Raw genomic sequence first — 12,077 nt, 5'->3', positions numbered from 1 at the left:
AATAAGTTTATATATTTTTTATAATAAAATAAAATTATAAATTATACTTATTATGTTAGTTAAATAAATATAAAAGTTGAATATTTTTTTCTAAAATAGAGTGCACATTCACAAAATTAATATTTTTTTAATAACAAAGTTAAAAAGGATAGATAAATGAAATCAAAGTAAATATTATTTATATTATTAATAAATTTCGTTTAAATCTCTATAACTTAACATTATAAGCACATTAGAAAAAAAAAAACACCTACAAATATCACTCTAGGTGTCTAAACAACATTTGTTTAATTTTTGCTAGACACCTTTTTTCTTATTGAAAAAAAAAGGGGAAATATCTTAAGACCAATGTCGTATTAAATATCCAGAATGCCACCGAAACGAGCAGTAGCACAGTGAAGAAATCGAAGAATGGAGTGTCTGAAATCTCCATTCCTTTTATCCACACCACTGGTTCACAACCCAAAGAAGAAGCCACCCCTTCCCATTCGCATTCGCATTCGCTCATGCGTCCACCGCGACCCGTGGTCTCCGCGTTCGGGGGACCCAACGAGACCGAAGCCGAGGTCAAAGAACCCAAAGAAGCCTCTCTCGGACGATAATGCTCGGCGCATCATAAAGAAGAAGGCTGCGTACCTTAGCGTTCTGCGCCGGAACCAGGGTCCCCAGGCGCAGACCCCGAAGTGGATAAAGAGGACCCCTGAACAAATGGTTCAGTACTTGCAGGATGACCGTGACGGACACTTGTATGGTAAGCACGTGGTGGCTGCAATCAAGAAGGTTCGTTCCCTCTCTCAGAGAGTCCACGGAGACTACGACATGAGAATGGAAATGGCTTCATTTGTTGGCAAGCTCAGCTTCAAGGAGATGTGCGTTGTGCTCAAGGAGCAAAAGGGGTGGAGGCAAGTCAGAGACTTCTTTGCTTGGATGAAATTGCAGGTCCCTTCACTTCTATCTTATGTACATAACTCATTAAGGGTGCGCTTGAATGTAGCATATGATTCCCATAAGCTCTTTTCGGCTTATTTTAATAAAATTTTTGGTATAACTTAATCAAATTCTTATGTGAAAAGAGTTTATTTGATAAATAAGCGACCTAGGCTGCGTTTAGAAGAGCTTATTATAGTACCTTATGACTCCTATAAGCCCCTTTTAGCTTTATTCCAAGATATTTTACGATCAAAATTCATGCCATAAACACTTGTATGAAAAGAGGTTATTGAATAAACATTTAATTAAGCTATTTACCCGAACAAATTGTAATTCTGCTTAGTGTTTGGTTAATATTTAATAATGTGTGTTGCACCATATAAAGTGTTTGCCCTACTGTGTAAGTTATATGCATCATAGTGCTGATTTCTTTTCTATATTCAATTGTCCATGCGTATCATAGCTTCTGGGTCAGTTGGTTTGAATTTTGATTGTTTTTGTGTTCATCTAATTTAAAATCTTCAAAATAAGGTCCTTTTTTTGGGAAAATCATTGTGAACATTATGGGTGTGTGTGGCATGAAAATGATTATTTTGTTTTATATTGTTGTTTTGTTATGAAGTATAGAGATTGATACTGTGTATTGATAGTCTGGTGCTTCAACAGCTGAGCTACCGTCCAAGTGTCATTGTCTACACTATAGTATTGCGCCTATATGGGCAAGTTGGAAAGCTGAAACTGGCTGAAGAGATCTTCTTGGAGATGCTTGATGCAGGTTGTGAGCCAGATGAAGTTGCTTGTGGTACGATGCTTTGTTCGTATGCCAGATGGGGACGCCATAAGGCTATGCTGTCTTTTTATTCAGCTGTAAAAGAAAGGGGAACAATTCTCTCTGTTGCTGTCTTCAACTTTATGTTGTCTTCTTTGCAAAAGAAATCACTCCATAGAGAGGTTGTAGAGGTGTGGAAGGATATGGTGGATAAAGGGGTGGTACCTAATTATTTTACTTATACAGTAGTCATCAGCTCACTTGTCAAAGAAGGGCTGCACGAAGATGCTTTCAGGACTTTTGATGACATGAGGAATAATGGAAATGTTCCTGAGGAAGTAACTTATAGCCTGCTTATAAATTTAAAAGCTAAAAGTGGTAATAGAGATGAAGTGCAAAGACTGTATGATGATATGAGGTTTCGAGGGATAATTCCTAGTAATTACACCTGTGCTTCACTTCTAGCTTTGTACTACAAATATGAGGACTACCCTAGAGCCCTCTCCCTCTTTTCAGAAATGGTAAGGAACAAAATTTCAGTTGACGAAGTCATATATGGTTTGCTTATAAGAATTTATGGAAAACTTGGTTTATATGAGGATGCTCATAAAACATTTGAAGAGACAAAGCAGCAGGGCTTACTCACCAATGAGAAAACATATTTGGCAATGGCTCAAGTCCATCTTACTTCAGGAAATGTAGACAAAGCCTTGGAAGTTATCGAACTCATGAAGTCTAGCAACCTATGGTTCTCCCGATTTGCTTATATTGTGCTGCTGCAGTGTTATGTGATGAAAGAAGATGTAGTATCAGCTGAAGGAACATTTTTAGCACTCTGTAAGACAGGGCTGCCTGATGCTGGTTCTTGTAATGATATGCTCAATCTGTATGTAGGACTTAATTTAATGGAAAAGGCCAAGGAGTTCATTGTCCGAATAAGGGATGATGAGACACGTTTTGACAAGGAGCTTTATAGGACAGTTATGAAGGTATATTGTAAGGAGGGAATGGTGCCAGAAGCTGAGCAGTTGACAAATCAGATGGTTAAGAATGAATGCTTTAAAAATGATAAATTCTTAATGACATTTTATTGGATTCTTTGTGAACATATGGGGGATAGGCAATCTGTTGATAAAGATGATGCCGTTGAGCCTATTGACAAATTTAACACTTCAGCTCTTGGGCTGATGCTCAGTTTATTTCTGACAAATGGCAACTTCAGCGAGACAAAAATATTACTGAAGCTTTTGCTGGGTAATGCCGGGGGTTCAAAAATTGTTAGTCAGCTCATCATCAGCTTGTCTAAAGATGGTATGTGTCATACCATGTTCTTTGATATCTTTTTTTGAAATTCTATTTTCAATGTAAATGTGTTGCTTTTTCTAGGAGAAATCAGTAAAGCACAATTGCTCAACCATGAATTAAGTGGGCTTGGCTGCAGAATGGAAGAATCCACTGTGGCTTCTTTAATTAACCATTATGGAAAACAACAAATGCTGAAACAAGCTGAAGATATCTTTGCAGAATATGTAAATTCTCCTACAACTAGTAAACTACTGTATAACTCCATGATCAATGCATATGCCAAATGTGGTAAACAAGAGAAAGCATATTTGCTATACAAGCAAGCAACTGAGGAAGGGCGTGATTTGGGTGCTGTTGGAATTAGCATTGCTGTAAATTCTTTGACCAGTGGAGGTATGACCATGGTAAAGCAAACTAGAGTCTAATCCATGCATCATCCTGACTCATGCAACACGAGTCCTTCATTATTCTAATAATAAGATGGAAAACATAAAGACAATAATTGTTGCATTCCACAAATCCACAACTTGTTTGTTTTGAAAGTGCTGTACAATACTGTGAAGGTTTTACATGGGTTCAGGTTTGGAGAAAGGCATTGATCCCTGTTTTGTTAATTCTGAAAGTTTTATCTGTAGGATTTTTGACTGCTTCTGATGCGCTTCTTATATGCCTTTCTTTTATTCTGACTCCACTTGGGCAGTTTTCTTAGGGTCCATAATAATATATTGCAGATGCTTAAGATTCTCATTTGGTCCTTGGAAATTTTATTTATCTTCTGAGGTTACACTCCTTGAAGGTCAGCACTCAGTAATGGTGTTATCATGTAAATTTTTTAGAGTATCATTGGTTGTGAGATTGCTCTCTTAATTTGGTTTTCCCATGGATTTAGCGTTGTTCTTCCTTACACAAATCTTCTATCCACAATTTCTATAATGTTCAAGATTCTGCCTTGGAGTCTCTTTTGGGTATTTTTTTACTCTATTTTTTTGTCCTCGAGTCCAAATCAAAGGATTTAGTTCTTAATCCTAGTGTTCTGGTCCAAATCCTAATCCATTCTTTGGATGCAGTTTCATTCCATCTTCATGCCCCTATTTGAAAATCCAAAGCTCCATCCAAGAGGAATTTCTATGCTTGGACAACTGCCTGTAATAGATTTAATTTCAACTAGATGTTTCAGATGCACAGGCCACACAAGGCTATTTCATCTAGTATGTATGTTATGCGTGCCACAAATGCAGATTCCCCTTCCTCCCTCTGTTGAAGTTGTGTTTTCAAATTTAAATGGCTTCTTTTAGCTATTCCTACAGTATTCCAATTGTTTCAAAAGATTAAGCAGATGTTTGGCCTGTTATTGCTTCTAGTGCACTGGATGAGAATTAGTTTTTATTTTTGAAGTTTCTATTTTGACAGAGTAGAATTGTTTGAAATATCATGTTGCTCTTTTTGTTTCAGAAAATCAGGAAGTGATTGGAGCATCATTTATTCCTTGTTGCTGCTCTTTTTAGCATCATTTATTTAGCATTAGTAGATAATTCTAAGCTTAATTCATATCAGGAAAACATCAGGAGGCTGAGAATTTTATTCACAGGAGTCTTAAAGAAAGCATGGAGCTTGATACTGTAGCTTACAATACCTTTATCAAAGCCATGCTTGAAGCAGGTTGATTTCAAACATCCTGCTTGCATAAGAAAGATAAAATGAAACAGGAGGCATGCTTAGAGTTTGTTTGTTTTTTGTTGTAGGCAAATTGCGTTTTGCAACTAGCATTTTTGAGCATATGTGTTCCTCAGGTGTTGCTCCATCAATTGAAACATTCAACACGATGATAAGGTTATAGTTTTGATAAGCTGTCTTTTACTGATAGAAGTTTTCATATTTATCATTTTGGTTACTATTTTTTAGACTTAATGTTAAACTGCTGATGCAGTGTTTATGGGCAAAATCAGAAGTTGGATAGAGCAGTGGAGATTTTCAACAAAGCTAGCTCATCAGGTGTCTCTTTGGATGAAAAAACATACATGAATTTAATTGGCTATTATGGGAAAGCTGGTACTGAGCCTTCTTACCTTAGCCTAGATGAATTTTGATGATTATGATTGCAACATTGTATTTGAGAAATCCATTATACCTGGATTTTGTGTGCATAATTTTTCTTAGCTTTAATATATAATATGATTCATATAAAATGGAGAGTGCAAACGTGATGAGATCAGGGCTTATAAATATTCTAGAATCTGTGATAATTGGTGAACCATGATTAGTTTGTTTACTTTCTCAAGATTGGTGTGTCCTACAATGTTGCAATCAAACTTGTACTTTTTTTAAAAAATTTTGTAGGTATGATGCTTGAAGCTTCACAGTTGTTCAGTAAAATGCAGGAAGAAGGGATAAAACCTGGAAAGGTAAAGTTAATTTTTTTGGCAAGATTCTCAAGAGTCAAGAGTATGTAATTGTTCGTTCTTACAGGTATGATTGAATTACTTTACTCAAAAGCTTAAGTTGTACTGCACTCTCAAAATATCTCCAGCAGTTGTCCATTTATTTTCATGTTTACGATCACTCTGCCCAATATATTATATCTGTATCCAATTGTATGATCTACTTGTAAATTATATTTGATGCAGTTAATGGTTATTAGTAGTTCACATATTTTATATTTCCAGCATTGAACTGCAAGAATATTTATATGTTGCAATAGTAGAATATTGTCTAATTTAAATTTCTGAAAATTTAGTCTTTGACTGAACTTAATAGCGTCGTGTAATCCATGTAGCCGATCTTACCTAGTGAGATAAGATTTGATTGTTGTTGTTCTTGTTAGATCTTAGTGTTAATTCCTTGCCTTTGATGGGGAATGCAGGTCAGCTACAACATTATGATCAATGTATATGCTAGTGCTGGAATTCTTCATGAAGTAGAGAAACTTTTCCAGGAAATGCAGCAACAAGGTTGTTTGCCTGACTCTTCAACATTTCTTTCCCTTGTCCAAGCATATTCTAGGAGCCTGAATTATTCTAAAGCTGAGGATGCTATACGTGCTATGCATAGCAAAGGTGTACCACCATCTTGTGTCCATTTTAATATTTTACTCCATGCATTCACAAAAGCTGGGTTGATTGATGAAGCCAAGAGGGTTTATGAGGAACTATCAACTTTTGGTTTAATTCCCGATCCTGTATGTTACCGAACAATGTTGAATGGTTACCTGAAATGTGGATATGTTGAAGAAGGAATTAACTTTTTTGAAAGTATATGCGAGTCAACAAAATATGACAGGTTCATCATGAGTGCAGCTGTGCATTTTTACAAATCGGCCGGAAAGGAAAGCAAAGCAAATGAAATATTAAGCTTGATGAACAACATGGGGATCCCATTCCTCAAGAAACTTGAAGTTGGATCAAGAGAGAGAGTGAAAACACCATGACATATGAACTACTTTAGAAATACTTGTGTTCTTGAGAAGCAATATGATGATGGAAAAGTAACAGATAGTTATGACCATACAACATACAGATCTAATCAATCTGGTAATGCTGATGGTGGAAGACCGCAAGCTGTGTTTTAAGTTTGCTGGCAATGATAATTGGAATCTTGGTTTCAGAAATCCTGTTACCAGTGAGTGGGATGACCTGATCTGCGTATGATTGCAGTGCATCTCAACCAATTGAATCTAGATGTGCCAAAAAAATCTCTACACTTACTACCACCTCATTAAAGAAGTCGAATCAATGATAAACGTGCAATTATCGAAGTACCTGGAAAACGGATCAAATGACTGAAGTGTTTCGCAGGTACATTTAGTGACAACATTTGTTCATGACTGATTGACTGGCCACAGATTTTCTTGTGTCTACCTAGAAGGGCTGGACCATAAAAGCCACAGGTACCGGATTTTCCGCCATATTGCATTTTACGCTGCTTCAAGTAATGTATTGAATCATAAATGAATTAACCTAGTATATCAATTATTTGTTTCTGTAATTTGGGGGAGGGGTACATTTCGAATGCATCATGTAACAGAAACTGAAAATCCTCTGGACACAGAAGATAGACCTTCACCGGAGTGACATAATTTCATTTAAATTTCCTGAATTAATTAAATGATCATGTGATTTATACAATACTTAAGGAAAACTCTAATTTTCCAATAATTCAGGATAAAACTCGAGTTGAAATACTAACGAATTTAGAGATGATATTCATTGAGATAGTAACGTAATGTTTAGTTTGTAGGAAATGAATAAGATTATTGTACATGATTCCTTTTTAAGCAAAAGTTTGGTGAGAAAGAGAAGGAAAAGTGTGTATAATTTTCCTTTCTTTCTATACATTAAATTTGAACCAAACAATGATAAGGAAAACATAAATTTGAGAAAAGGGGTTCGATGCCCGTTGGCCAAGATGTACGTGCTAAAGAGAGTCCCATATGCATCGCTGAAATCTTTCGTAGCTTCTCTGTCTTATGCGGTATTTTATTTGCAGAAGGTGTTCCTCTTAAATAGGAAAAGCTAGAAGAGGATCATTCCTCCTCCACTAAACAAAATTTTCTTCCTTTATTCAATTCTCAGAAATTACTGCATTGGGTTCGAATTACATCAGATAGCAGAGGAGGACGTGTGAAAGTGAATCACTGAAGTAGATTTTCTGCTTGCTATGTATCCAGGATTTACATGGGTTGTCTATAAGTTTTTATTAAATATTATATGGTAACACACAAATTTATACGTCAACAACTTTAAATTCATTTTTTGTAAATAAAACAATTATTTATTGTTTATGCATTTTTAGCTGGGTCAGCCAGTTTAGTGGGTTACTACATAGAAAGTTGATTTTAATTAACGTTAGATTGGGATTGCAATTATCCAACACAAACAATAAAAATGAAATCAGAAAACCAGAGGTTAAAGGGATTCATTTTCAGTACAGAAAAGTGCCGTAAAGAAAAACCCGTGCTTGTGACTTCGCAATGATTCTCTTAGGGTAAACGAACACATCTAAATCACCAAAACTTGCTTTACTTCATTTCTTATTAGCCATCAGTGTACAATGCTTGAGGTGACAATTGATAACTGATACCATAAGCATTCCTCATATGAAAATCACACAAGGTATGAAACAAAGCTATTAATTGACAAAGACTAATGACCACACAGCAATTGAAACAACATACTAATGCAGAGACGGCCACATACAGAGGTAGCTCCTATAAATTAAGCTTTACTATCAACTGTCGTAGTTCTTGCTTGTTCTAATTTATTCATTTTTGCGAATATGCTGCCGTAAAACTGTGCGTCCTTCTTGTTGCATTCTCTCACTTTCTCCTTCAAAATTTTGTACTCAATCCTCACATCCCTGATAACAATCCAATGGAGGTTGTTAATGCATGCAAACAAAAGAAATTCAGCGTTCTCTTTGGAAAGAAACAAGGTATATAACTACATATGAAAGTTATGATCATACATAAGCATACCTATTGTCTGGTTCAATCTCAAGGGCTTTCTTAATATCAAACTCAGCTAGGTCCAAGTCCACAAGTTGAATATATGCTTGCGCCCTCCGGTATAGGGCTTTCACATTCCTACTATCAAGTTCCAACACCTGCATGGTTAAAAAAAAAAAAAAAACACTCAGGGTGTCTATGATTTTCACTCTATTCCCCCTTGAATTCAACAAAGGAAATAAGACAAAGATGGGTCGATTCAGAAGTTCGATAAACGAACCTTTGTGCACAACTTCTCTGCCTGTTTGTAGTCCTTGAGTTTCAATTTGCAGGCTGCATTATTTAGATTGCATGTGATTTTCAATGCCTTAGTTTGTTGTTTCTCCTCATCATTGAAGGAGGAATCGTACTCGATAAACTTTATGGCCTTTCATCACCCAGACAAAAGGAGCAGCTCTTGTTAGTTCATTCTTACCACAGTATAACTTTCAGTGACCAACTAATTAAATGGAAATATTTTTGGCTCTTACTGGGATACCTTTTCATATCTCATAGATGCTCTTTCATATTTACCAGCCTTGAACAAAGCATTTCCTTCTTCCTTTTTCTTCCCAGCTGCTTCAATTTTCTCTTGTGTATTCAAATCCCATGATTCTTTTTCCTGCATCCCATTTTTCAGTATTTAATCTGTCAAATTATAAACCCAAAATTCCTTAGGAAGGAAGCCACAATTCTCTTACCTTTACGAAGGAAAGCAGCTCAATTTCATAGCACACAGTGGAATTCGGAGGAACATTAGCCAATTCCTGAGTGGAGCCAGATCGACCAAAAGCATATTCAGGCTGTATGATCACCAATGCAATTTCCCCTTTCTTCATGTTCTTTACCGCCTTATCAAGTCCCTCAATTACTTGCTCTACATGGCACAGCAAACATTTAACTAAGTATTGGAGAAAGACGGGGAAGGGGTGGGAGTTACTGTGATAACCCGCTTAAATTGTTCAAGCAATGTACCTTCATCAATTTTGAACTCGAATGATTCATCATCGTAACCCTTCTTAAGGAAAACAGTTCCATCTTGCAGCTTGCCAATCAGTTTCACTGAAACAAAGAAAATAACGCAGCTTTTCAACACTCCCATCCAATGTATAAAGCATGTTCAAGGAGAAAGGGACAGAAAATTTTGTAAACATTTTATCCTGCAAACTGTACCTTGAACTACAGCTCCATCATTCGGTCGTTCATATCCCTCTCCTTCCTTCAACGTCTTCTTGAGAACCTTCCTATCCTTGGTAATGTCAGACACTGTCTTCCACGAAACTAACTCAAGATCAATCCGGAGTGAAGCGTTTGGAGGTACAGCACCTGCATCTGCTGATGCTGGCCTTCCACTGTCACCAAATGCATCTGCAAAACTTTGAATGTCAATAAACTTACACAAGCAAAAGAATACACATATATTAAACTTGATAACAAGAGTCTAACTCACATTGTGGCTTCACATTCAATAGAACTTTCTCTCCCTTTTTCATTGTTTTCACAGCCTTTGCCAAAGCAGGACAGAAATACCCTGTTTTAAAGGAGAAGAAAAATGTCATTATGCAATCAGAATCCTACTACATGGAAAACAATTTTAAAATTCTGGAAGCGAGACGGACCCTCTTCCACAGTGAATTCCACTCCATCAGATTTTGAAATGATTGTCCCGTCTTCAAGCCTAGCTTCATACTTAACTGCAGAAAATCCACAAAGAAGGAAGATTTAAAATTGCAAATTGTAATGAACAATGTTAACCAACAAGTAAATCTCGAAGGCAATAAAAAGGAAAGAATTTCTTACCAAACACTTCATCCAGCTCCTTAGGATTATCCCATTTCTCCCCTTCAGTGATTATGTTCTTTAATATTCCTCCATCCTTGCAAATGTCCTTGACACTAGTCCAAGACAGCAACTCCACATCAAACTGAAGAGTAGCATTAGGGGGAATAGTGGGAGGAGACCCAGACTCTCCATAAGCCAATTCTGGAGGTATTGTGAAAAGGGCATTTTCACCCTTCTTCATGGTTTTGATACCTTCATCCCATCCTTTGATCACTTGCCCTGCATCGATCAATAATAATAATAATAAAAAACCCACTGATCAGTAATCATTATTATTAGAATAGAACATAATGATACATGGCTTCTAAATTTTAAAATTAAGATCTTCAATCGTGCTACACAAAAAAACAGAGACACAAAAAGTGAATGATTAATGAAAGAATTTACCTTGGCCAAGCTTGAACTTGAAAGGGGTACCCTTGTCACGGCTAGAATCAAATTGGGTTCCATCAAGCAAGGTTCCTGTATAATGCACTTCAACTTGATCGCCAATGTCAGGGGTGTCCCACCCTTCTTCACCTTCCTTCAACAGCTTCTTCTTCAATCCCTTCTTCCCAATCTCCTTCTCCTCACCAACCTTCAGAACCGAACTCTCCATCTCCATTTCATCAGCCTCACCCATTTCCATGTTGCCAGCACTTGGGAACTCGAAATCGTCCTCCATGCCTTCCCAACGTGAGAACACGAATGCGTACGAAACAGACAAGTGCTAGGAATTAGAACTCAGCAACGAAAGTCACATGATACGGTTTATAGTTGTATGTATTTATAGGTGGGAGAGAGAAAAAAAAAAGAAAGGTGTGTCTAGAGAGTTCTATGATCCCATGGTGTCAAGATGGTTCCAGAATTATCATCTTTGTTCCATTTAATTTAATTTAATAAATGTGATTATGGAGTCCAACCGCTACCCTTTTAGAAGAACAAGTTTTTTCGGATCTTGTGATCCGTATAGCGGTTTGTTCGTTATTTGCCAGATGTGAATGTAACTGAACCTTGAACACTTCCTTTATTTCGTTATTTTTCGTTTTTATTTGAATATCCGAATTTTCCAGAGGAGAATGAAAATAAAACTATAAAAGAGAAAAATGTAACTCATATAAAAAAAATATATTGAAAAAGTATTAAGAAATAATAAAAAATATAACTCGTTTAAACTCAAGTTTTTCTTCTACATTTTTATCGATCGATAACACATTCATTTGTCATGTGTTTATATTTTTAAGATTCATATTTTTTTTGTAATGATGGTACAAAAATATTTTAATTTTTTCTATTTATTTTATTTATATTTTAATTATATGTGTGTATACACACATTAAATCACAAAATTAAACATTTTCTTCCTTTATTGATTGATGCAGAAGAATCACTATTATTAATACAAAACTATACATAGTACGGACTGAACTTATCTCATAAAACTACCACAAAAACGTTTATTTTGATTTTTTTGGTCTAATTTTAATGCTATTTTATTATTTTATCCATTAATGTAAAGAGAGATTATTTTGTAGTAGTTTTGTACCAAAATAATTCGTACCGATTAATAAAACTGAGTATTAATTCGGTTCTAATTTTTTTATTTACATTTTAATTATACGTATGTGACACATATACTAAACAAGATATTTGAACTTAATTTTTTTTCTTTATTCGTGTTGGGGCCATATGTGGACCTGATCCCAATCCCATGCCCAAAGTCCAACACACAGATACAGTCGTAAGTAAATTTATAAAGATATAAATAGAAAC

General features: G+C 35.8%; 2 protein-coding genes across 7 annotated transcripts; one reads left to right on the top strand and one right to left on the bottom strand.

Moving 5' to 3' along the window:
- The first annotated feature begins 356 nt into the window (after positions 1-356).
- On the top strand, positions 357-7,812 carry LOC113853810 (pentatricopeptide repeat-containing protein At5g27270). Of its 6 annotated transcripts, none has more exons than XR_003502702.1 (9): positions 357-939; positions 1,597-3,010; positions 3,086-3,397; positions 4,559-4,663; positions 4,747-4,834; positions 4,932-5,053; positions 5,342-5,406; positions 5,865-6,887; positions 7,573-7,777. XR_003502702.1 is itself a non-coding variant. In XM_027484453.1 (8 exons), exons 1-8 carry the CDS (start codon positions 412-414, stop codon positions 6,426-6,428), a joined length of 3,198 nt encoding a protein of 1,065 aa, XP_027340254.1. In that variant the 5' UTR covers positions 387-411; the 3' UTR covers positions 6,429-7,123. The 6 variants fall into 6 exon arrangements, 4 of the variants coding, with proteins under 4 accessions (XP_027340256.1, XP_027340254.1, XP_027340257.1 ...); XR_003502703.1 differs by having other exon boundaries at positions 372-939; positions 5,342-5,470; positions 7,573-7,812; XM_027484453.1 differs by lacking the exon at positions 7,573-7,777 and having other exon boundaries at positions 387-939; positions 5,865-7,123.
- A 402-nt stretch (positions 7,813-8,214) lies between these two features.
- Positions 8,215-10,989, bottom strand: LOC113855837 (70 kDa peptidyl-prolyl isomerase-like). Its single transcript, XM_027487466.1, has 11 exons — positions 10,713-10,989; positions 10,284-10,544; positions 10,103-10,177; positions 9,934-10,014; positions 9,657-9,851; positions 9,459-9,545; positions 9,185-9,360; positions 8,983-9,105; positions 8,725-8,871; positions 8,475-8,602; positions 8,215-8,356 (listed from the first exon to the last, which is right to left on the bottom strand). The coding sequence occupies exons 1-11, from the start codon at positions 10,987-10,989 to the stop codon at positions 8,215-8,217; spliced, it is 1,692 nt and encodes a 563-aa protein (XP_027343267.1).
- Positions 10,990-12,077: the final 1,088 nt, after the last annotated feature.

Source organism: Abrus precatorius, unplaced genomic scaffold (genome assembly GCF_003935025.1).
Source record: "Abrus precatorius isolate BTA unplaced genomic scaffold, Abrus_2018 Scaffold11, whole genome shotgun sequence".
NCBI classification, from domain to species: Eukaryota; Viridiplantae; Streptophyta; class Magnoliopsida; order Fabales; family Fabaceae; genus Abrus; species Abrus precatorius.
Note: the sequence above shows the minus strand (reverse complement) of the source record. Positions and strands in the feature narration are given on the sequence as shown.